Source organism: Podarcis pityusensis (assembly GCF_964106645.2).
Source record: "Podarcis pityusensis genome assembly, chromosome: 5".
NCBI classification, from domain to species: Eukaryota; Metazoa; Chordata; class Lepidosauria; order Squamata; family Lacertidae; genus Podarcis; species Podarcis pityusensis.
In genome coordinates, this window is record NC_138032.1 from 30983127 (window position 1) to 31009110 (window position 25984).

Consider the following 25984-nt stretch of genomic DNA (forward strand, 5'->3'; position numbering starts at 1 on the left):
AAAGTTCCAGAGTTCACAGAGCACTGTTTATTTGCTCTTCTTTCTGTCTTTTTCCCTTGGTAGGACCAAAATGAACGCAGCTATCGCATTGTGAAAACGGCTGCCAGAAACACTGATATCAAGGGCTTGAATCCGTTGACTTCATACGTCTTCCATGTGAGAGCAAGGACAGCAGCTGGCTATGGAGACTTCAGTGGACCCTTTGAGTTCACAACCAACACTGGTAGGTAATAATAACACATCTCTCACTGGTATAATCCTGGGCATCCTTTCTCCTCCTGTCACCATTTTGAAACAGCGCTGCATTTAACTTAATTGAATACAAATGAATGGGTTTCTTGTTGGTTCAGAATCTCTTTGAAGTGCTTGGCCTTGATCAGGCGTCTAAACGCGCCAGATCACAGACTTTTCTTTCCATGGCTTCTTCTCAGATTGGAAATGGAGGAAATTGCCCCCCAAAAGAGATGCAAAAGAATCCTGTCTCCCCAGGCTTAAAAAACATACACCCTTAGATCATACTATGTTATGATTTACGGCCTGTTAGAGGAGTGCGGTAGGATTTGTCCTTTTTATAGTTATTGTTAGATGCACACATTTTAAATGTGTTATTTATTCTGTGTATTTGGTTTTAAATGTTTAGCAAGGTGTTTGGTATTTTATATATTTTGTAACTTTTTCTTGGAAAGTATGGACTAAATACAATCATCGTCATCATGCAAATACTATGACAGGGATCAAGCAGGTCCTGCTAAGTAGCAAAATCATCACAACATCCTTAGACTTTAATAGATCAAAATTTTCCTTTCCCAGTCTCTTCCATTAATACCTAGAAAATGCAGGACATCCTGTCTCCCTTCTGTAAGTCTCTCCGCTTCTGCAAGCAGCTGCCAGTCAAGTGATGTCCTGGCTCCCCAACGTAGATGCCTCGTTCAGACCCTTGGATCAATGATTACCAAAGGCTTTACAGTGGTACCTCGGGTTTCATACGCTTCAGGTTACAGACGCTTCAGGTTACAGACTCTGCTAACCCAGAAATAATACCTCGGTTTAAGAACTTTGCTTCAGAATGAGAACAGAAAACGTGTGGCGGTGGCGCAGCAGCAGCGGGAGGTCCCATTAGCTAAAGTGGTGCTTCAGGTTAAGAACTGTTTCAGGTTAAGAACGGACCTCCGAACGAATTAAGTATGTAACCAGAGGTACCACTGTATTCCAAAATTCAGGTTACAGGTACACAGGTCAGGCATTCAAAACAGTGCTGTAAGATACAATGTCTCAACCGTTGACTCTCCCTTTGAAGAGTGGAGCAGGCACAATCATTTGAGTGGATGTCTTGCCAAAGAACAGAGCTGGGCACTCCTGCAAGTAGACCGAGTCTGTTTGCACCTGCGTAGCTGATGGTGCATCCTTGAAGATGGAGTCAGGGTTGGCACAAGTGGCTCCGACCTAGGCTCATATGCCTTCCCTGGGATGGGAAGTGCTTTGCTAGCTGAAGGCAGGGTGGAGACTGGACTGTATGGCTCCCCATCTTCAACAGGTGGGGCATCAGGTGCCACTGGGGCAGGGCTTTCTCCCAACAAACCACTCACCCCCACCACCGCATCCGGGTCAACACACTCATGAGCACAACTTGCCCCTGCACTCTCTTCTCATTCCACCTCCCTCTTTGACCAGCCCTGCCAAAAAGTCTCCACAGGGCTCATGACAAGGGATGTGCAGTGTGGTGAGAACATGTCACTAGACTAACAGGAGAGAAGGTCGCAGGAGAAACCTTTTCTGGCAATCATGCATTCCTTCTAGCCATAGAGCGTATCCATTTTCATTCTGCACTTGTGAACAGTACAGCAAGTGTTCATTCATCTATATTTGAAAGTGTTGTGTTCATTTGGATTGTGTTCATGCATCTATATTTGGAAGTGTTCAAGAACCAGGACTTTGAAACGCATGTTCATAGGATCCAGAGAGTGAATGCAGAAAATCACATTGTGGATGAAATAAAGCAGTTACGTAAATCCGCCCACAGCAAACATGGTATTTGCTAGCATTTGCATATCCTGTGTGTTTGATGCAAGCTGTTTTCAACATTTTAATGAGGAAGTCTTAATAAGGAACGATAGAACGATACATTGTGTATTACTCTGCAGCAAGATCCCCCATTGATTCATGGGGGGGGGGGGATTTAATGGCTTGGCTTCCTTTAATGTTAACATGAGTTCTGTGTATAAATCTGCACATCTCAAGTGGCAAAGAATAAATTCCTTATAATAATTATTGGTTCTCTCAAGATAAGCATGTTATACATGGATACGTGCTAGGGAGGAACATTGTGTGCTCCCCTTATACTTTTACAAATGACCACAAGTGGCAACCCTACCTTTAGTTCCTCAGTTTGAGCCTGGCACAGGAGAGAAAGGGTGGCTTAACCGTCTGCAAGGGCTGACCATGCTGCCCTCCGGCCAGTCCTTCCTCTTTGCCAATCACCCTCATGCCAGTTCACTTGGGGCGGGGAATATTGGAGGCAGGCATCAGTGGAAACTTTTCTCCTCAGGCTTCATCTAGCAGAAAAGTCCAAAAAGAGGCTTTTTCTTTTCCCTCCCAGCATACCCACCCTTCCTATGTCTGCTTGATCCCATCAATTCTTGTTTAATTCTTGTCATTCTTATATTTTGACCTTGCTATGGGTTTGGGCTGTCTGCTGATGGAATCCATTTTATCTCGCTCCCATATTATTTTGGGCCTCTGTTTTGCTTCTGCTTAGAACTAGTGCTTAGCTCTTCAGTTGAAGCCACAAAACTATAGTATTGGTCAGGGACCATATAAGCAGGGTGATTTCCTACAAACCCTCTTCATTATGAGCTTAAGTGATTCAATATTGTGGGCAGCCAATCTCTACAACAGGGCAGTCCAATACGTGGCTGGCCTGCGGATCGCATGTGGCCCTCAAGGCCTTTTTTGGTGCCCCCCCATCAATAAAAATAACTGAGGTTCTGCCCCCCAAAAAAGGCCTGCCCCACAACAAAAATCCTGTCTACACCCATGATCTCATGCTGCCTTCCCAAAGTCAGGCAAGTGAGGTGTTGGGCTTTGGGAAGGAGGCATTAGGGCTCTTGACAGGGTCCTAGAGTCCTCCCAGCTCCTTTCCGAAGCCTAGTTAGCATTTTCCCAACTTGGGGGAGAAGGTGGGAGGGCTCTAGGATCCTGCCAGAGCCTCGAGCCCCCTTCCCAAAGACCTGAGTCTCACTTCTCTGGCTTTGGGAAGACAGCATGAGGGCTGAGTAAGGGTCAAATTTTGGCTTAGCTCCTGCCCCCCACCTGCAAAAAGGCAGTGTCTGGCCCGTGAGTTCCGTGTTGAAGTACTCTGGCGGCCTACTTGGTATGAAAAGTTGGACCACCCTGCTCTACAAGGATTATTTTCTGCAGGATGAATCCAAGTTGTCCATAGCCAGAAGACATTCCATTCTGCCTGAGCTATTCAGCAGTTGTGCTGATCAGTGCATAGCTCAGTGGTAGAGCACATGTTCTACTTCCAAAAGTCTGCATGTTCGATTACTAGCTCTCCACTTAAATGATCCCAGTGAACAGGGATGAGAAAGACCTCAGCCTGAGACTGGCTATCAGGGAAGGCAATATTGTGCTGGATAGACCAGTAACCCCAGTTGATATGGTGGCTTTGTGCATTCACTTATTTCCTGCTCTAGATGACCCTCTTGGCAATCAGGCTGCCAATAACAACTGCCAATCACATATTTTCCCACCGAATACAAAAGTTCTCATTTGATGAAACTGGCTTGCACTACACCTAACTGGTGGTCTCATTCTTCAGTCCCTTGGTCTCCCCACTTTGGAAGTAAAATGTACAGCTATTTGTACATTCTGTCTGCATTCAACAGACGTAAAAAGCATGATGGCTTCTTGAGATAACAGGCGGCAAAGGATATTTAATTTCCATTGCACAGAGAAACGTTAATCAGTTCAGGTTGTGCCTATTGGTGTTAACATCCCTCAGACAGCGCACATGAAAACGGGCCGTGCTCTAGCCCGCTTTAAGACAGTCGAAAACATCTTGTTCTGTTTGAGTCTGCCTCTTGCTCATAGTCAAGGAATGAGCATCTGGTCCATTTTAAATCAAATAAAATGGGAAGCAGCTCAGTGGGCGCTAAATCAGCCATTATACTCTCAGGGTAGACATGAAGGGGAGAAAGAGGGGAGTCCTTATTCTCGATGAGTTTCCCCCCAAAACCATTATTGAGCATAATGCCTTTTGCTAATTAAGGCCCTCCTGGAAAATTATGGCAAATGAATAGCTAATGAAAAGGCCCAAGAGTGGCTTTGAGTGGTGCATTGAACTGCATCTGTCTGCCCATCAGCTGCAGAACCAAGCACTCTTCCCTGCGTTGTTCCTGCCTGTAACATAACTACAGAATGTTAACAGATATCTTTTTCTCTTTCTAGTCCCGTCTCCCATCATTGGCGAAGGTACCAACCCCACAGTCCTTCTGGTCTCCGTGGCTGGCAGTGTTGTCCTTGTGGTCATTCTCATTGCTGCCTTTGTTATCAGCAGGAGGTAAGAACTTAAGCTCCCCTTCTTTTCCCCCTTCTCTTTCATGAGGCAGCTTTTTGTCTCTCCCCCAAACAAAGCTAAATTCTTTGATTAGCATCATAAACAGTGCATTTGCATCACAAGCCCTCTCCTGTGTTGCTTTGATCTTCTCAACATCGCTACCACAGCAGCATGCAGTGTAATGGTAATAGTTCTGGAGTTATTTGCCCTTCAAATGCAAAACCAATCCTAGGGATAGGCTGGTGGTGGTGGGAGGTTTTAAGATGCAAGCCAACAACATGAGATCTAAAGAGAGACTGTAATTTGATGTAGGGTTTTAATGAATGCATCATTCTGGGCTGACAGCATTTTATAGGAGAAGTGCCAGGGCAGTGGGGATGGGGGTGGAGAAACGGAACAACCCCCTGCATCTGAGCTTATACAGAGAGAGAAAAGATGCTGCCTTGATTTTCTGATGGCTTCTGCATTTGGCCACATCAGTAGTTGTTGCCTCTGCAGAACAAAAAGGAAGGTGCACTTAAACACTAAATTCCACAATTTTGTATGCCAGGCAGGTTAGACAACGCTTTTTTTCCATCACCAGGCTCCCAAAGACAGGAAAGCAATTATTTCAGCTTCTAGAAGTGTAAATACATTTATGGGTTTGGCTTTTTAAAAAACCGTCTGCTCGGTAGTATTTTCCTGGACTAGCCTGAGGTGGGGATAGGAAGGCAGAATAAAGAAAAGGAAGTTATTAAGACCACATAGTCCCCGGAATAAAAGGTTAAATAAAGAGAATATTGCTTTTTCCACCCCCAAATGCTTACAATTTGCATGTTTTTTTTAGGGGAGGGGGAGAGAAGGTGATTAAGATGATGGGGAAGTAGTTCTCTTTCTTTTCCCAATGAAGAAAAGCATCAAAAATGGAAGGGAGGGGATCTCCTCACAAATGCACTACAAGATAGGCTGGTAACAGAGTTCAGGTTCAGAATCAGTGTCCCTCTGAATATCAGTTGCTTGGACTTAAGCCAGGGGAAAGGGGTATCATCTTTGTGGCCTCTTTCTGGACTTCCCAGAAGCACCTGGCTGACAACTACTGAAAATACGACAATGGACTAGATGAATATTTAGTCTGATCCAGCAGGGCTGTTTTTATGTTCTTGTACTCTATAAATAAAATCAGGTTCCTTTTGTTTCACTTTCTTACTGCAAATTGTTTTCTCCTTTAAAAAAAAAAGCACACACTGTTAAATCCATGGGGTTATAATATCTGATAAGTAGTCGTTCGCCGTAATGGATTTCAGTGGGTGGTTCGCCTGGTTCACCAGCCTCCACGCTGACAGGAGGAAAAGTACATATGAAAATGTATTGCAGAGAGATAGGTTTATTAAAAGCCATTGCTACAGAAAATAGCATCACCGAGCCTGATGACTTGAAACCCCCTCTGCTTTTATTGATCACTTTATTATTTAAGGCAGGATTGATAGTGAGGTGCATTGGATTTCTAATTACGAGTTGCCACCTTGGAGGATTCTGCCTGCCGAGTCTCGCTGAGATTATTCCTTTACCAGCTTCCCCATTTTTATTTTTTTATAAAATGCCACTTCCCTAGGCTGATAAACAGTGCCTGGTGATTGGTCCTCAATGGATCACTTTTTAGAAAATGAAACGTCAACCCCTTGCCCTCCTATTGATTCTCTTTAGTAGTGGCCATAAAGCTGTCAAAGGAAAGGCTGTTGGGAGCCAGGTAGCTGACAGACTTGCTGGAGGAGCTGATGTGTTTGCCGCCAACACTTATTTCACCCTCAAGCCGCCTCCTTAGTTATCTCTTCCTTGGAAGGGTTCCAATTGGGTGGAAACAAATAAAGAGGTGTCCATACTATTAAGAATGGGAGCTTGGCCCAGCCCCTTCTGGGGGAAGGATAAATGGGGAGTGGGCTCAAAGATGTAACTCTGACATGCAAAACACCAAGGGCTGTACAGATCTTGTGCAGTAAATGAAACGCTCAAAGAAAGTCAAATAGTTCCCCTTGCCGGATACTCAGTGATTTCTACATGCTTCACAGTCTGTTTAAAGTTGTTCCAAGCAGCATCATTAAGTAATACAAGCTAAGCAAGTCTCTCTGTGAGGGACATCCAAGTTTCTTTTCTGGATACCAAAATTTACTTACTAGGTTTGTTTGTAAACTTAAAACCCAGTTTTTAAGCTGGAAGTGTTGCCACGACCTAGGAAGAAAATAAGGCACCACCACATGGGGTATGTTCAGGTGAACTGTGAGTGGTATAGATGCAAACTCCGCCCCCAGCACCACTGGACATTTTGCACAAAGATTGGAAGATGGGTCCTACATAGCCAGGGGCATTGGTGCAAGCCTTGCATTTAACACTTCATATGTTCAGGCAAATGCCTAACCATGCCTTTGATAGTTAAGTCCTGTCGTGAACGACTCTGGGGTTGTGGCGCTCATCTCGCTTTACTGGCCGAGGGAGCCAACGTTTGTCCTCAGACAGTTTTTCCAGGTCATGTGGCCAGCATGACTAAGCCGCTTCTGGCGAAACCAGAGCAGAACATGGAAACGCCGTTTACCTTGCTGCCAGAGCAGTGCCTATTTATCTACTTGCACTTTGACGTGCTTTTGAACTGCTAGGTTGGCAGCAGCTGGGACCGAGCAATGGGAGCTCACCACGTCGTGGGGATTTGAACCATCGACCTTACAATTGGCAAGACCAAGAGGCTCAGTGATTTAGACCACAGTGCCACCCACCTCCCTCTCCATGACTTTAGAATGAAGCAAATGTGAACTGAGAAAAAAAGAGTATTAAATCTTTCAGTGCTGGCTCAAATCAGCAAAGGATGGATAGGAGCTTGAATGTTTCACAGCAGGTTTCATCAAGCATAGCTATTTCAAACAGCAATTTTGTGCGTTTTCAGAGGTTAGGAGTTGGAATGCATGGTTTTGGCTACCTCATACAGTTGTTTGATGGGGTCTGAGCTTCCTCCCTGAGCCCCACCCCTGAGGTTTTTTTCTGGTTCTGCTACCCCCTACTCAGGACGCGGGTGTCCCTGTGGGTTAAACCACAGAGCCTTGGGCTTGCCGATCAGAAGATCAGCAGTTCGAATCCCTGCGACGGAGTGAGCTCCCGTTGCTCGGTCCCTGCTCCTGCCAACCTAGCAGTTCAGAAGCACGTCCAAGTGCAAGTAGATAAATAGGTACCGCTCCGGCAGGAAGGTAAATGGCGTTTCCGTGCACTGCTCTGGTTCGCCAGAAGCGGCTTAGTCATGCTGCCCACATGACCCAGAAGCTATACACCAGCTCCCTCGGCCAATAAAGCGAGATGAGCGCTGCAACCCACGGGTCGGCCACGACTGGACCTAATGGTCAGGGGTCCCTTTATCTTTACCTACACCCTACTCAATCTTGTGGCTGTGGATGATTTCTCCCACTCTCCCCAAATGGCTTTCTCCATGGTGATCCACCCCCTGACATTCCACCCCCCCAACATTCCACCCTGACATTCCACCCCCCCCAGACCAAACTACTTCTGGCTTTCAATTAATATTTTAAAGTTAATGGTTAAATTGCCATGGCTGTGATTTTGTTATGTTTTAAAACTTGATGTCAATTGACTTGTCAGGGACGTGTTCCCTGAAAGACTGCCTCCCAAGGTGTAAAGCAAAGATGGTAGAATTTGGCCTTGCACAGGGAGTCGTCTTGGAAACAAACTCTTGATACTCACCTACTGATTGGTCACCTAGTAATTTCTAGAAAACTTGATGCTGGTTCATTCTCTGAGCAAACCATTTGCATCTATTATGCTGCTGCGGTGTTTTAAAGTATATTTTTATCAGTTTCTAAGACTGCTGTACACCTCTCCTTCAGTGCTGATTTTAGAACGGAAGGGTGGGATTGAAACATTTTCTGTAAATAATAAATAAAAGTGAAAAGATTCCAGAGCAACACACTGAGAGCCCTGGAAATTAGTGCCACAGGGTGCTTTGTAAAAGAAGAATTGAAAGGCAGAATGGGTCTTGTTAGGTTTTGGATCTCAGAATTCTTTATTATATCACAAGCTTGGTAAATCCAGATATCTCAAATGAAACAGCCAGAGTTCCACTAAGGCCCCTGTAGGGATGATGCCCCTGGCATGCTACCTTGTCATATCCTTCTGTTTGGGAACACACTATTCAGGAATCTTTGAGCTGCCTTTGTATTCTCCACATTGGCCTGTCAAAGGCTGGAGTTGCCAACTCTGGTGCGTTGGCTTGACTGGGAGAGAAGCTTGTGGGGCTCCTGCTGTTTTGCTACAATACTGCTAATACCCCTTGGCTCCCACTTTGTCATTTGCGGTGCATGCCTGTCAGGCGGAGGACCCGCCTCTTTTTTATCTGGAAGTCCCACCTGTAGGCTTTGCCTGCCTCTCTGACCCCTGCAGTTTTTCCACAGCGCCTGCTTTCCCTTCCTGATCCCCGCCTCCCATTTAATCACTGTCACCCAAATCCCTGTAATTACGGGGCTGAGCTCTGCGACAAAGGTTTCTTTCTGTCATTCAGGTGAGCTGTCTGTGAATGTCAGTTTGTGTCCAGCATTCCTCAGGGCCTCCAGAGAACTTCCCATGCCCTCCCAGTGACTCAGTAATGAGCAGATGGGTGGGAGGCAAGAGGAAAGTATCTTTTCAAGACAAAAGGCCCCAGCAGTTTCCCGCCCTGAGCAAAAGCTCAACAGGTGACAAAGGTAGAGCTGAAGTGAATAGGAGGTTGGGAAGCCTTTATTTAGAAGCTAATAAGCTGTAATTAAAGACTGAAAAGTATTCATTGCGCTTCCTTCTAGCTTCCCTCTTGGGGGGAGGGGAGAGGGAGTTTTTCCGCAGTGGTGCTCTTTTAGACCAAAGAAAGATAACTAGGATTTTAAAAGTTACTGGGGGCTTCCTCCCCGCCCCATCCATAACATAATCATTCCTTGGGGGTTTGGTGTAAAATTCAGTGTGTTGTGTGGCAGTTGCAATATAATAATCTATTCAGCTCATTCTGAATAGATTATTATATTACCAGTGGCACACAAAATCAATGGGGATACTTTAGAGTGAGCAGGCCTTCTGCACGTTTGTTTCTTACAGAAATGTCTATATCGCCCTTCAGGATGCATTTCCAGTGTGTTTGTCCTGGGATGTCTTTGTTGGTATAATGTGTACCATGAAGTACTTGTGTAACAGTTGGGCATATATGCACTCCTTCGCTCATATTGCAATCCTGCACGCACTTACCTGAAAGTAAGCCCCATTGAGCTCAATGAGATTTGGTTTTGGGTAGATAAGTCTAGGATTGCACTGCATGGGGGCTGCTCTTACAACCAATAAGCAATGATAGGAGTTAAATTCTTCTTTCTTTTAGAGGCAGTGGATCAAATTGCATATTGATTTCTACCGCATCCTCTGCCCAGTATACTGCCCTCTAATTTTTATACTTAGAAAAGACAACATTTAAATGCAGTCACAATTAAAATTGCTGAAATGCCTTCAGCAGAAGGATGAGTAGTGATCACGTGTGGTCAGGCTTGTTTCTTTTTTTGTTGGCAAATATATGCAACAGTGCCCAAAATGTTTCCTGTGACACCCATGAAAGTTCTGATGTCGGCAATATTAAAGAAAAGCCGTAGGTTCCCATAGGAAAAACAAAAAAAGCAGCAGTAGACTCACTTGGGGGAAACATTGAATTATAATTGCTAAATAGTACTTGTGCTTTCGGAATTTTCCTGTTCTGACCCTGAGATCCTGAGAACCTAGAGAGATGCAGGGACCAGCTGAACTTTGTAAATGTTCTTTACCATGTGAAAATCTTTCCTTTACCAAAGCACTTCTTTTATTAGATTCCCTTAGATCTTTGTTTATCAAAGGGCTTAAAAAAAACAACAGGAGCTAAGGTTGCAAATATTATGAGCCTTTCATGTGTTGTTATATGTATAGTCGTCTTAATATTAATCTGTAGGATTAATGTTCACATGTGTAGAATAAAAATAGTTTTATCAGGTATATGTTGCTGTTCACATTGAAATATGAGCTAGAATCTACTTGAGAATCTGTTGATTACACAAATGCTGCATTTTTTTATATTTCATTTCCTTGTGACCTGTGTATATATCCCACTGTGTGTATATGTACCTGCAGTTCAGAATAATGCTTGTGGAATAGACTATGAAAGTTTGTGACATAATAAATCGTTTCAGTCTTTAAGGTGCCAGAAGACTTCTTACTATTTTTGCATACAAATCTTGTCATTAACACACACTTTTCAATTGTATGCTCACATCGAAATTATTTAACCTTTTCAAAACTGGCCACAGATGATGATGATGGTGATGAAGATTTACATTTTGAAGCAAGATGCACATACAAAAATCCCTTTTCCTCAAATGCAAGGATCTTTTCTTTGATGACAACAATTAATGCAATATAAGCAATCAAACAACTTTTGTAATGCAGGTGGGGCTGCTTTAAGTCATCAACTACGGTAGCACAGAGAACTTGTTTTGGCAGGCACAGTGATTCAGGTCTTGGCAGGCCCAGAAGACACTTGAGTTCACCACTAAGTAAGATATTTATTTTGATTTGCTCTTTCTTTCATTCCAACAGACGGAGCAAGTATAGTAAGGCCAAGCAAGAAGCAGATGAGGAGAAACATTTGAATCAAGGTAAAAAACATTGATGCTTGGTTTTCCGATCTGGTTCAGAAAGCATGTCCTGTGTGTGTTCTGAAGCTTAGAAAATAAGAAATGACATTTCCTTAGATGTGACTTTGCAGCTTGCTTTCTCCAAAGCTGAGAATTTGTCACAAGCTGCATTGGTTATGTGGCTTCGTAGTTGGTAGCCTTTTCCAAAGGGTAGACTCGCATCTCACACAAGCAGCCCCTTGTAAAAGCAGCGCTTAATTGTATGTGATCAACGTAGTGCCTAAACATACCTAACGAGCAGAAAAGAGCCTCTTTACTTGAGGAATATTCAGTGGGTTGGGAGACATGATGTCATACTTTCACATTACTTGCTTTTTTATAGCGTTGCAGGATTTATTTGGAGACTGGAGTGGGCTTGATCTCAATGGGACTTATTCCTGAGTAGATGTGTTTAGGATTGTGCTGTCAATTGAAGTTACAGTTTGAGGTTCATGTGGGGAACTGAAACAGATTAAAAAGTTCTGGTTCGCATATAGATATGGGGCATGAACAGCTATGTGTCTCTACCAATATGCTGCTCATTTGTTTTTCATGCTGTCACCAAAAAGCTGTGTTGCTGCTCAAAATATACTTGCTCAAAAACCCAGTTGCTTGCTGGTTTACCATTGCTGTGTTGCTATTCACACAATTTACAATCCAATCCAAAACCCACTTACCTAAGAGTATGTTGTTAATGTGTAAAAGCATCTCTGCATATTAAAGCACATGACTGATTTTTTGTGGGTGTGTATTTCTTTTGTCACCCAGCCTTTTGACTGCCCACTGAGGATATATACTAATGATCTTTAATTCGTACATGGATTACATAACTAGACAAGGCATCTTTGTGTTGCAGGTGTTAGAACGTATGTTGATCCCTTTACATATGAGGACCCCAACCAAGCTGTGCGAGAATTTGCCAAAGAAATTGATGCTTCCTGCATAAAGATTGAAAAAGTCATTGGTGTCGGTAAGCTCAAGTCATGATCATGTTAGACACTACAGTCCTACCTCGGGTTAAAGTAGCTTCGGTTTTCGGGTTTTCGGGTTGCGCTTCACGGCAACCCAGAAGTAATGGAACGCGTTACTTCCGGGTTTTGCCGCTTGTGCATGTGCAGATGCTCAAAATGACGTCATGCGCATGAGCAGACGCAGCGAATCACGACACGCGCAGATGCAGGTTGCATTTTCTTCAGGATGCGAACGGGACCTGTTCCAGAGCCCCGTTCACATCCAGAAGTACCACTGTAATAGATTCATAATGATGGAAGGTTTACTGTGGTTTTAATTTCCTGGAAATTGTTTTATTTCATTCTTTATTTGGCAGTTTTCTATCCCACCTTTCTACATTTTCAGTCTTCAAGATAGCTTACAAAGACGTTTGAGTAAAGTTGTTTACCTTCTCAGCAAGGTAAACATTCTTTAGTGAATGAATTTAGTTGAATAAAACAACTGTTTTGCTGTTGTTCATTATAGTCATATTGTATTCCCCCTCACAAAAAGACTAAAATAAGTAAGCCAAGCAAAAAGAAAATCCCAAAGGAGATTGGAAAGTGTATTACACATACGAATAACCAAAACTGAAGTTTAGCAATCATTCACAGAATCTTCTAGAATCTCTATGGCATCAATTAAAACATCATGGAGTTAAAATCACACAGTGACTTAGTTGCCATCAGGTCTTTCATGGTTGTCCTTTGGGTCTCCCTTCTCTGCAGGTGAATTTGGTGAAGTTTGCAGTGGCCGTTTGAAGGTGCCGGGAAAGAGGGAGATCTGTGTGGCTATCAAGACACTGAAAGCTGGATACACAGACAAACAAAGAAGGGACTTCTTGAGTGAGGCCAGTATCATGGGACAATTTGACCACCCCAACATCATCCACTTGGAAGGGGTGGTTACGAAATGTAAGTAGGCCACAACCTGTTGCCAAATGTGTGATCATGTCTTTGACCAGGAGAGTTTGGAAGTCACTATGAAATTAAATCAGCACAGAGCTTTTGCCATTCCTGCTTTGAAATGACAGATGGAACAGATCCACCGATAGCTAATAGGAGGAAATCAGTGTAGCACTTGTCATTAATCTTGTTGTCAGCTATAAATGGCTTTATGGTTGCAGCCGATACCCTATCTTTGAGCAAGTTGTCCATAGTTTTACAAGGAAATGTAATACTACACAGTTTTAAGGGGTAAGGAGGAATGTGATGGAAGGATGCTTTGGTTTGAAGTGAGTTTTTTTCCCACCTCTTTTTATTGGTATGCCAGGTGGGTACTTCTGAAAGTCGTCTCTCTTTTTTAGGATTGCAGTGACTTTCAGTCGGATGAAGGGAAAGCAGATGGTAATCAATGCACCTAAAATATTTCATAAGAGACCAAGCACAATAAACCTGCGAGCTTTTATGCTTTAAGTCTTTAGGCACAGATGTAGGGAGCAGGCCTTTCAAAAGAAAATAACCCTGTCCTTAGCAAGAGGCATGTTTGTGTGCTCTTTCTGATTTTCGTCTTTGGTGCCGTTGCTTCTATTTCAAGCAACACCTGGTCAAGAATATATTCCCCTCCTCACGTCTCTCCCTTTTAAAGACGATTAGCAGTCACTGTACCAATGAACACCAGTCTTAGCCAGAAGAGAGCAAAACCCTACAGTCGTGATTTTCAAGCCAGAACCGGAATGCACCTGTGAAGCTTGTAGACCCAAGTAAAAGTATGCTGGAGAGGCCCTCACTGTTTGAGGTGGCTCTGATCCAGATAGATCACTGAATATAGCTTCAAAACATGGCCAGTATTCTTTTCTTTTTTTAAAAAAAGAAAGTATCCGTTTATATTTCAGGTCCTACTTTTGTTAGGACTGCAGTCGCTGGTTGTAGGGCAGGACTTTTGTCCGTTTACTGTTGTTTTTAATTGTCTTTGCTTGAGCAAAATATTTAGGAACTCACACACACACAAAACTTGTAGCGTATCCCAGCTATATCTGGGCTTTGTGAAAATGTAGCTCTGTGCTATTGGTACTGTGAGCAAGCAGCGTACCTTTCAGGAGCCGAAGACAGGAGTAGGTTAGCAGTAAAATACCCAGGGTTAGCGAAGTTAACTCTTTATTCAAAGAAACCAAAACAATGCAGGCCTAGTGATCCCAGCAACTCTTCCCAGTAGGTCATGCCCCAATGAGGCAGTCGCGAGAACTGAATGATAATAATAATAATAATAATAATAATAATAATAATAATAATAATTTATTATTTATACTCCGCCCATCTGGCTGGGCTTCCCCAGCCACTCTGGGCGTCTTCCAAAAAAATATTAAAATACTGTAATACATCAAACATTAAAAGCTTCCCTAAACAGGGCTGCCTTCAGATGCCTTCTAAAAGTCTGGTAGTTGTTCTCTTAGATATCTGGTGGGAGGGCGTTCCACAGGGAGGGCGCCGCTACCGAGAACTCTGCCTGGTTACCTATAACTTGGTTTCTCGCAGTGAGGGAACCGCCAGAAGGCCCTCGGTGCTGGACCTCAGTGTCCGGGTAGAACGATGGGGGTGGAGATGCTCCTTCAGATATACTGGACCGAGGCCTTTTAGGGCTTTAAAGGTCAGCACCAACACTTTGAATTGTGCTCGGAAACGTACTGGGAGCCAATGTAGGTTTTTCAAGACCGGTTTTATATGGTCTCGGCGGCCGCTCCCAGTCACCAGTCTGGCTGCCGCGTTCTGGATTAGTTGTAGTTTCTGGGTCACCTTCAAAGGTAGCCCCACATAGTAGTCCAAGTGGGAGTAGTCCCCGCCTTCCCACTGCTCTCTAAGGTTCCTCCCCTGTTCCTTCCTTAGCAGCCTAAGGCTTCATCTTCTTGTCTCTCATTTATCCACCCCCTTCATTTTCCTGCATGTTCTGGGAGACCAGGCATGGAAGGAAGCTTCTCGCAGCAGGAGAAGGACTCCCTGGATTCTTCTGCAGCCTGCTTCATCTCTGCTTCTTGCCCCCTCTCCTCTCTAGCCTCTGCTTCTGGGCTATCTTTTGCCACCATCTCTTTCTGCTCACTAAACACTGTTACCTCTTCAGCTTCCAATGCCTCCCCCCCCCCAGTCCACTCCCTCTTTTCCCTCTGACCACTCGTGGTCATCCCACCACTAATCCCCTGGATCTGAACCTTCTTCCCTTGGAGGCCAGCTTGTTCTTCCCATCACTCCTCTGCCTCCAGCCAGTCCATGACAGCGCCTCCCTTGATTCTGCCAGTATTGAGAATCTGGTATGCTCAAAAATTACTGCAGAAGAACAAACACCTTAGCTCTGTCAGCTTGTGTTGCCTCAGGAATCACAAATTAAACATACCAGTCTCAAAGTGCCAGTGAACTGCCTGCAGCATGGAACTAATAGCAATGGGTTTTCATTGTTTCTTAAGTTTTTTTTTTCCTTTCTAAGGAAATCCTGGTATGAGTCTGGGATGTGTGAACCTCCCTTTCCTCACTGAGAAAGTAATGCATTATCTGGAAGGCACTGAGTTCATTCCAGCACAGTGGGTTGGATTCAAAGAATTGTGAACAGTGTTCTGCCCATGAAATGTTTTCCCAGTCCCTCCTTGCTGCCGTCTCAAAATCTAATGCTCAGGGGGTGAGAGGAATCATGTGGTTTGGGGACACGGTAGGCCATCAGTGGAGGGATCATCAAATTTTCTTGGAAACCATGGAACCATAGATTTTTAGAGTTGGAAGAGACCCTAAAGATCATCTAGTTCAGTCCCCAGCAATGCAGGAATATGCAGCTGTCCCATATGGGAATCAAACCTGCAACCTTGGTGTTATCAGCAACACCACACTCTATCCAGCTGAGCTATTCACATGCGCAAATAAAGGCAGCATAGCCCATTTAGCTACTTCAACCACTATAGCCTGGATGAATGGGCCAAGGAGTTGTGACTCTGCTTTTAAAAACTGGATCTTCAACTTCACTGAGGAACCTAAACCCTTTAAATGAGATGCTTTAATTTGTACAAATATATACATTTCAGAAATTGATTAAATGGTTAAAGCCTGATAATTAATTGGTTAAAATCATGGTAATGAATTGATAGCATAGGTTTTTTTGAACTATATTCTACAAGTTGTGACCAGGGCTTGTTTCTGTAATTGCTGGAAACACACATACTTGGAAATGTGTGTTTGTTTTGTTTGTTTGTTTGGTTGGTTAACTGGCTATTTTATTTGGATATTAAGTAGAGCACTATACTACATCAAATCAAAATGTGCTTAAAAGCTTACATGTTACAGGTATATTTCCTTCAAAAAGAGGTTTCTTTTTAGGCCACCATGTGTTTGCTACAGACATTGATTTTCATACCACCTTGGTAAAACAGAGAATCAACAAGGGAATCTTTGTATTGAAATCCCACTGAGGCTTTTAACGCCCCCCCCCCAAAGCTGGTACAGCTGTAACAGTTATAAATGAGTGCATACTATTTGCATAATGTACTTGTCACTGCATTAAAATGATTTTAAATTCCCAGCAGAAGGTGGGAGACCAAACCAAGTGTCTTCTATTGCCAGGCTCCCTGTAGTTCATGCTTTTGCTACAAACCATCGTAGACACCTCCAAGCCATCACCATTTGGCAAACAGAGTTTCTTAAGTAGACATTTATCTCAATTTTCCCCTGTATGTTTACGGAGCCTTGGTGAAAAATGGGTGCATTTAAAGTTTCTGAAATTGCAACACAAGATCGATTGTTGGGGCAGATGTGTGTGTGCGTGTTTGTGTGTGTGTGTGTGAGAGAGAGAGAGAGAGATGAGGAAAGAGACTAGTATGAATGCACTATTAGTGGCAAGTCAAGTGCTATTAATAATCAACTTCATGATGACAAGCTACCCCAATTAAACTCCCAGGAAAAAAGTCTATGGCTACATTTGTTCATATTGTATGGTTACTTTTGCAGTCACAAGACGATGATACCGAAATCAAACAGGTCCGCCACTGAATCCAATACATCATACTTTAAATAAGAAAGTTGTTTAGTGCTTTCCAAAGTGTGCAATCAAATTCCATCAAACAGTGGATCCCTCCAATTACTCAGTTCCACACAGGGTCTAGCATATGCTGGCTGCAAAATCACAGTCCAAGAGGGATAAGACAGTGCTTTGACTCCATCTAGACCTCTTTGTCACCCCTTCAACACTGCATTGCCAAGGTTCAATAACTAATGGAGTTGTGCATTAATATATTCAAATGAAGTGTCTCTTATTTCTTTAAATTGACAAAGTACCTTTTGATTGCAGAAGGTTAATTAAAACCTATTTAGATGTATTTGTTCTGTCAAGTGACTCTAAGTCACAGTAGCAAAGTGTAAATGACATGGGGAAATATGCAGATTGGATCTAAGTGGGTTCCTTACTCACTGATGAATATTGGGAGGGGTGAATGTTCATATATCAAGAGGGTGGTTTTCCTCAGCCTTTGCCTTTAAGTATTTGTATTCCCGGCCAGAATTTCTAAGCTCATATTGATACAGCTGCCCTGGATTTTTGCGCATGTGCACAGGGGGGGGGGGGGGAACAACTTTGACTCATGCAAATAAGATAGTTAGGGCTGCAGATGCCTGATTTCCATTTCACTTTAACGTAAAGACTGGCTTGCATATGTAAACGTGGAATAAGATGAGGGACATGAATGTTTTGGCACTAGCTGAAGTAGCAAGGGAATCATGAACATACAGGTTCTGTGGAGAGGCTGGCCTCAGGCCAGCTGTCCCTAAATAAAAATGGAAAAGTGAAAGAGGTACAGGCTATTAATATGCCTTAGCATACTGTTTTCTAATCAGAAAAAGTTATTTCTGAAATAGGAGCTCCTAGTAGAATTGCAAGTGGAGGTAACCTGCTGAGTGAAAAATGTGCTAATGTAGATACAATTATAGGAGCTATTCCGTGTGAAAATATTTCACAGACCCGCAATTTTCCTAAGCAAACGTTTGAGCAGATTGATTTTTTTTGTTGTTCTGTTAAAATATGTTTTCTTTTACTCCAGATCTTTCCACACACAAACACATTCTGTTTACCCAAATAAGAGTATACGTGAAAGCCTCACCTCCTGATCCATTCATGGCATGTTATAAAACAAAATTTAGACTGGAATTGGTTTAGAAAAATTAGCTACTCTCTCCCATGAGTTCCTGTGCCTGGCTAACAAGCCCTATCTTATTTTTTGAGAATTGTGGATCTTAGGCAATCATTAGGAATGCTCACACATTCGAACTTGAAAGAAGCAATTCCCTTTGAGGACAGTTAGTGACGTGAAATGGGTTAGTTTATAAGTAATGTAACACTAAACTATGGAATGGGCCTCAGCTAGGCTTTGGGCTAACAGCTCCTCCTTCCCGTTTCTCTTTCCAGAAGAAGGACTTTGCTGGCATATGTTTTTTATTTCAAGGAATCCTGGCGGGCTGTTTCATACCACTATGGTTTAAAACAAACCCTAGCCAGTTTTTAAATAAGTCAGATTCAACCGTGAATCATAAAGCTGGCTTATTAAACCAGCCTAAGTTTGTTTTAAAGTATCATCTCTATTTTGTTTGTAACAAGTAGCCAGGATTCTTGGACACTGAAAGCACATGCTAATGAAGTCCTTATCCTCACTGCGCAGGAAAATGAGGGAGAGTGTATAAGTCCAAGACTTCACTTGAGTTCATTCTAGCTCATGCATGTAGCACTAAACCATGGTTTAGGTTTATGTGCAAACCAACCCATTATGTCTGCCATGTGTTTTAAGGACAAAGTGATGTCATGCCAATAGCTGCTGTTATTAAACATATTAATAGATTATATTTCATCATCATGGATTTAGGCAGCAGGGTATCTGGGAAAGAGGCATAACTACTGCTCCAGCAGTGGAAAGAAAGGTCTACAGGCAGGATGATACCTGCACCACCAGTAACTTATTGACATGCCCAAGAAAAGTTCACTGTAGATATGCCACCATCTATACCCTGCCGGTGGTGGGGACAAAGTGGGGCATTCTGGGGCAGCGATGGGTCTAGCGAATTCAAAGCCCCCCTTTCCCCTGATATAGCCCCCTAAATTTCCCAGTACTATGCCAGCCCTTCAGCTGATGTAGTTTTCTCTCCCTTTGAAGTCAATGAGAAGCAACATGATAAAACTCTGCTCCTATCACCCGCCCTCACCTCAGCAAGCTGGCAGGATGTAATGGTTACTCCATCACAGAATCTCTTCCTCATCCCATGATAGGATCACTCTAGAATAGCATCATTGTGTGCAACCCAGCGTTAATTTACAGTTCTCCATTTTTGTTAAAGTGTATGTTGTCTGCAACATAGTTCATTGACTAATTTGACCCTGCCTCCGTCAGTACGGAAGAAATGGGTAAAGCATGTTTTTACATGGCAAAATAAATGCTACGGATTAAGTAAATAGAAGGGAAATTACTGTTTATGCCACACCTGAATCTGCGCTTACAGCTGACAGTCCACATCCTTCAAACCATAACTTTGATTTCTCTCAGCCAAATGCCTACGGACATACAAATTCCCTAGCAAACGATGCAATTATCTTTACATTACTCCAAGTGCAAATAGGCCTATTTGGGTCTATTACTGCATCACCATTTCTTCTTTAGAGAGCAATTATGGATTCTTAAATTCTCTGGAGACCGTGGTGTGTACCGTAGTTAAAGACCTTGTCAATGAGTCAGCTAAAGTGTTAATTTTCTGGCTGGAATTCTTGAACACGTCAGCCTTGCATTAGTTCTTTTCTGGTTCACTCGAGCTGAGAAAGAAGCTTGGAACTTTGGAGTTACGTTATTATGATTTTTTTATTTTTTATTTTTAAAGCTGTCTTCCTCTCCTAATTGTCTGCATCTATGAATTGTGTTTTTTCCCTCCCAAATTTTTAGGCAAACCAGTCATGATCATAACTGAGTACATGGAGAATGGTTCTTTGGATGCCTTCCTCAGGGTAGGTGCCTGTGATAGAATAAACCCAAAGATTTTTATTATGATATCCTTATCATTAAAGATGAGACAGAATTATGCTCGTAAGATGCTTATGAGTGTGCTTTTCTGCAGGGAGGAGTAGGAGGGCAGGCAGCACAGAGGTGAAGTATAAAATAGTAAGCTCTAAATAATCCATGTTTAATCAGAAGCAGGTTTGATTAAAATGCTCATTAAAAAGTCTCACGGTGCGGTGGGCTAATTAAAACTGGAACATTCCACACATCCCAGGAAGCTAGTACAATAGCCACCAGACTGTGTTTTGCTGGTGAATTATAGGGCTAGTTGGCAAGGAATGCAGTAATGTGGTGGTACGGTTCTTAAAAAGATGTGACCGCGGTTCTTAAACTGTGCGGCAGGCCCCCTTTGACAAATAGGATACTGAGAGGGGCGTGAAACAAAATCTCTGGGGAGACACAGGCTCCTCAGGTAGGTTCCTCCCTTACAAGCTGCTGGATAGCTTGAATTCTCACTATTGGCGAACCCTCACAAATCCACCTTTTGCAGAGGTTGCTGGACCCTTAATGACCTTACTCCTAAGAACATGAGAAGAGCCTGCTGGATCAGTCCAGTAGCCCATAGTCCAGCATCCTGTTCTTACAATGACCAACCAGATGCCTGTGGGAAGCCAGCAAGCAGGATCCTAGCACTCTCCCCTCCTGTGGTTTCCAGCAACTGGTATTCAGAATCATTGCTGCCTCCAGCTGTGGCAGCAGAGCACAGCCATCAGTAGCCCTTTCTTCCCTGAATGTGTCTGGCCATCTTTTAAACCCATCCAAATTGTTGGCCATCACTGCCTCCTGTTGGAACAAGTTCCATAGTGTGATTTGGCAGAATAATGATTAGAAAGAGCTGTTACTTCGTTTCTGTGGTTTTGGTCAGCATTTACTCCCTTAATGCCAGTTTGATCATACTATCCCAAGCCACCAAACTTTGCAACCATGATACAACCAACTCCGAACACGTGGAGATTGTTGGTTCTGGGATCAGCAGGTATCCAGAGGGTGGAAGGCTTAAAATGTTTAAGGAACACTGAGATAAAGACAAAGTAGGATATATTATTTGGCAGTTTTCACTGCAAATGTTACACAGTTTCTTACTTATTTATTTATTACAGAAGAACGATGGCAGATTTACCGTAATCCAGCTGGTAGGAATGCTTCGAGGCATTGGCTCTGGTATGAAGTATTTGTCTGACATGAGCTACGTACATCGGGATCTGGCTGCTCGAAACATACTAGTGAACAGCAACTTGGTCTGTAAAGTTTCTGACTTTGGCATGTCACGTGTTCTGGAAGATGACCCCGAAGCAGCCTACACTACCAGGGTAAGGCACGAAATTTTTCAAGCCATTCTTAGCTATATCACTCATTTTCACATCACTATTTAATGTACATGCAAAAGACATTTGTAATCACAAAACAGCCCTGAAGTTGTATAACCTACATATACTTGAGACAGCTGATGTGTGACTCCTCCATTCATGTCCCTTTAACCTTAGGTAAAAAATAGTCCTGTGCTTCTGACATTCCAATGAGCCAGTGTGGTGTGGTGGTTAAGAGTGGTGGACTCGTAATCTGGTGAACCGGGTTCGCATCCCCGCTCCTCCACATGCAGCTGCTGGGTGACCTTGGGCTAGTCACACTTCTTTGAAGTCTCTCAGCCTCACTCATCTCACAGAGTGTTTGTTGTGGGAGAGGAAGGGAAAGGAGATTGTTAGCCGCTTTGAGACGCTTTAGGGTAGTGATAAAGCGGGATATCAAATCCAAACTCTTCTTCTTGGACCAGTCAGGGACATGAGGGTTCCTTGCATGTTCCTTGCATCTATAATTTCTGGGACATTGATACAGATGCTGTGATACAGAACTGGCTTTTTTTGAATATGGATAATAGAATCATAGAGTTGGGAGGTACTCCAAGGATCATCTAGTCCAACCAGCTGTCCCATCCAGGGATTGAACCTGCAACCTTGGCATTATCAACACCATGCTCTAAACAGCTGAGCTATCAAAGTTGATATGATGACCATGATCCTAATCCCCATGTGCTCATAAAGCTTCATCACTATCCATACAACCACCTCCAGGGTAGTTCTCTCACACAAGTAAACTCCCCTCTGGAGAGGAAGTTAAAAGGTCTTGATTGGTTTATTGGTTTGCAGGAACCAGCCACACTGGAGAAAGCCTGCATGCAAGGTGTGCCTGACATACAGAAACATACAGGCTCCGGTTACATTAGTGCCAGAATTTCAGCCATTGTGTTTTAAGTTCTTTCTGCTTTTGCAAAGATTTGAGTATGCCAATACGGTGGAGGACATGCATTGCATGCCAAAGCTCTCAGGTTGTATCCCTGGATTCTCCAGTTACATCTGGTAAAGTGGGCTTTGTTAGAAACCGTGGAGGGACACTGCTGCTTACTGTAGGAAGTACCAAGTTACATGAATCACTATTGATCCTGCTGAGTGCATGTAGGTATCTATATATAGATAGACAAATAAAGAGATATGTGTGTGTGAATTGTTTTGTGTGTGTGCGCGCGCGTGTGCATGCACGTATATGTGCATGCATACCTAACATTGCTAATAACACATACCTTGTGGCATTCTTTGTCATTACTAAGGACAAACACATTGCCATTTATTACAAAAACAAGGGGAGCTTATGAAAGTCACATGGGTTTGTGTGCCAGTGACATCAGTGGCATGATCCCGCATGTGGATGTATTTATGTCTGATGCCTAAAGATGTAGAACATTAAGATTTTATATGCATTGTTTTACTGACTTTGCTAGATGGGTTTTAGTCATCAGCATGTAAAGTCTAATGAGGCAAATACTGCAGCTTGTAAAGCAATATCCTGATGATCACAAACATCCTTGAAGTTTATACACATCAGGATAAAAGGAGGTACAAGGTTTATAATGTAGATTTGTAATTTTTGTTAGATGTTTTTGCCTTTAAATGCCTGCAATTCTCCATCTGTTCTCCCAAGTGCAGAGATTGTTAGGAAACCCAGTTTGTGCTGTTTAATTCTCACATTTCCCCTGTAATGAACATGCAGTTCATTAAATTTGGGGGGTGGGGGTGGGGGTGCAATTTGCCTTGTGAGTGTTTAATGCTGTCCAGCCCTGCAATTTCCCACTAACAAGGGCAGTGGGGTTTTGAGCCAAGACAGATTTCGAGAGAGCTGTGTTCAAACAGAAGGGCAGGAGGCAAAGCACTGAAAAGCCTCCCTTTCAATTTGGTGAGTGCAAATATAGTAAAGTGTTTTCCCTTCCAACAGAACTACAACAAATATCTATAATTTGCATCACAGTACATTGTCTTGTTTTGGTATCACTATTCAGGACAATTTGGATGAGTTCCATGGTTGAGTAACCAGAAGGAATCTCAAATTATAATTGTTCTTTTTTAAAAAACAACAACCACCCGTTAATACTATTGAAAGCTGAGTCAATCATAAGGGTTCTGTCGGTTAAATGGACTTTTATTCATTGCTATATTAAATGAAAGAAGCTGTAACTTGGCCACCATTCAGAGGCACTGAAAATCATGAGTGCAAGAAATCTACGTTGTTCTCAAAATTTCCTGCAGCAGCTATCATCACCAATGTGTTAGGCTCTTTTTCAGCCACCCCCAATTTGATGGTTCTCAGCCAAAGCCTGTTTGTTGTGCTGCCTCTGGGACTGGTAGGAATGCTCCCACGAGATCTCATGGGGCAATCCAACTTCCCGCAAGATCTCACAAGAGCATCCCCACCATACCCACATATAGTTAAATTTGTGCAAATTAAATGTGTGTAAGATGTGGGCATACTGTATAAAACAATAGCACTGTATCTAAGACAGATCCCATTGTTTACATCCTTTCAATCTTTGGGAACCACCATTTGCACTTTACATCTCCTTGTTCTTTAGACAGTTACTGATTTATAAGAAAAAAATTACTCAGGACCTTTTGATAAGGGTGTTTGTTTTTTAAAAAGAAAAAAAGATTAAAGTTCATTTGATTAGCCCTATGCACAAATCTGTTGACACTCTCAAATAATTCTAAAAGGTTGTCGTGCCATGACAGTTGTTCTTCCTCAAGTGTTGTTCAGTAAGACTAGGTCTTCTAATATATAAATTCAGAGTTCTACGTTGTTGAAGGGACAAGTCCTTTATGGCATCATGAAATCACCCCAAGGGTCACAAACTAGTTATCAAACATGTTTGGGGGGTTTTTGTGATAGTGGCATGTGGGGAATGAATGCAAATTTTGCAAGCTTTCATGGGAGCACCATATTGATGCCATAGAAGGCATATATTGGAGAACAGGTGGGGGGTGGAGAGAGGGAGAAAGGCAGGAATATGAGACCATTAGCTATGATAGAAATCATGAAAGCATACTGGGGTGGGGTGGGAAATGATCCGCAGCAATAAACTACAAAATCTTTGGGTTTTTTAATGACTTTCTGCAAATGGAACTGCAGAAAACCTGAAACTCAATTAAGAACATCTTGTTCATTAGCATAAACAAAAGGAGAAATCTTTTTTCTTTCTTTCAAGAGAAGCTAAATCAAATAATGAGGATGGTATTACTTTTAAGCCATTACTAAATTACTAATGATTTGATTAGACATGCCTCACAACAGCAGCTCCCAAATGTTTTACTTAGGAGCAAACAGTGTATGCGCTCAAAAAGCACTTGAGGATATATGACTTTGGACAATTTGTTCACAAGTTATGGACAGATTCCAGAGTTCTCTGATAAGTGTGGGCTGCAGCTGAAGACATATATGTTGAAGAACTGGACAAACAAGCCTGGCAGTAGCAACAGACACGCAAGATCACATTAGCAAAGCTCTTGCATTCATAGCCAGTATCTAAATATTAAGTATGCAGTTATAATCCTGTGACCGATACTTTGTGAACTCCTAGCTGCATTAATCCTAGCCTTAAGAAGTAGAATACTTATGTGCTGGTAATAATATTCCAGTTTCCTGGTTCCCATACCTGTGACAAAAAGCCAATGGATGACGTTCCCTTCTTTGTTAGAAACGGCATGGGACCAATTTTGTGTGTGTGGTTTGTACAATTAAAAAATAAATAAATCTGTGCCAGGATAACCTAAATTTTGAATTTAAAAAGCAGATTTCCACAACCTGTATAAATTATGCAGATTAATGCACAATCTTGCTTTCCCCCCATAATATAGTCTGCTTGTCGTGGGAAAAGGCAAAGACCTGCAAAGCCCAAACAACTTAAAATTCTATTCAGCATTTTCTACACCACATGTTTTCAAGACCATTGGTTCAACCATAAAGACTAGAAACTTGATTTTTTAGTTATTTTAAAGATACTGATATTTGGAGGAGCTATGTCCAGAGAAAATATTCATTTTCTCTGTAGGCTGAATAGACATGTAATTTTACTGATTTTTCTTTTCAATCATTTCATGAACACCACCCCATTGCTTTGATAAATGATGATGTATAACGTTGACATAGACCTAAAGTGCTTGCTTTTATATAAATGCCTTTGTTGATTTATTTGCAGGGTGGGAAGATTCCCATCAGGTGGACTGCGCCAGAAGCAATTGCCTATCGTAAATTTACATCAGCTAGTGATGTCTGGAGTTATGGAATTGTAATGTGGGAAGTGATGTCCTATGGAGAGAGGCCTTATTGGGATATGTCCAATCAAGATGTAAGTGTTCTTCACCTTCATCTAAATACTGCCAATGTTAGACCTAGCTACCTGATATCAGTAACTGCATTCCTGTACACATGTAC

General features: G+C 42.6%; 1 protein-coding gene across 2 annotated transcripts in view; it reads left to right on the forward strand.

Annotated features, from left to right (window-relative positions):
• Positions 1-25984, forward strand: part of EPHA4 (EPH receptor A4) — a 170749-nt gene that overhangs the window by 127843 nt on the left and 16922 nt on the right. For both annotated transcript variants that reach the window (XM_081006883.1, XM_081006882.1), the window contains exons 7-14: positions 64-223; positions 4450-4561; positions 11165-11223; positions 12098-12211; positions 12960-13145; positions 20117-20178; positions 21331-21540; positions 25749-25898. In XM_081006883.1, coding sequence (XP_080863009.1) covers positions 64-223; positions 4450-4561; positions 11165-11223; positions 12098-12211; positions 12960-13145; positions 20117-20178; positions 21331-21540; positions 25749-25898 — 1053 coding nt within the window. The remainder of the gene's footprint in view (positions 1-63; positions 224-4449; positions 4562-11164; positions 11224-12097; positions 12212-12959; positions 13146-20116; positions 20179-21330; positions 21541-25748; positions 25899-25984) is intronic.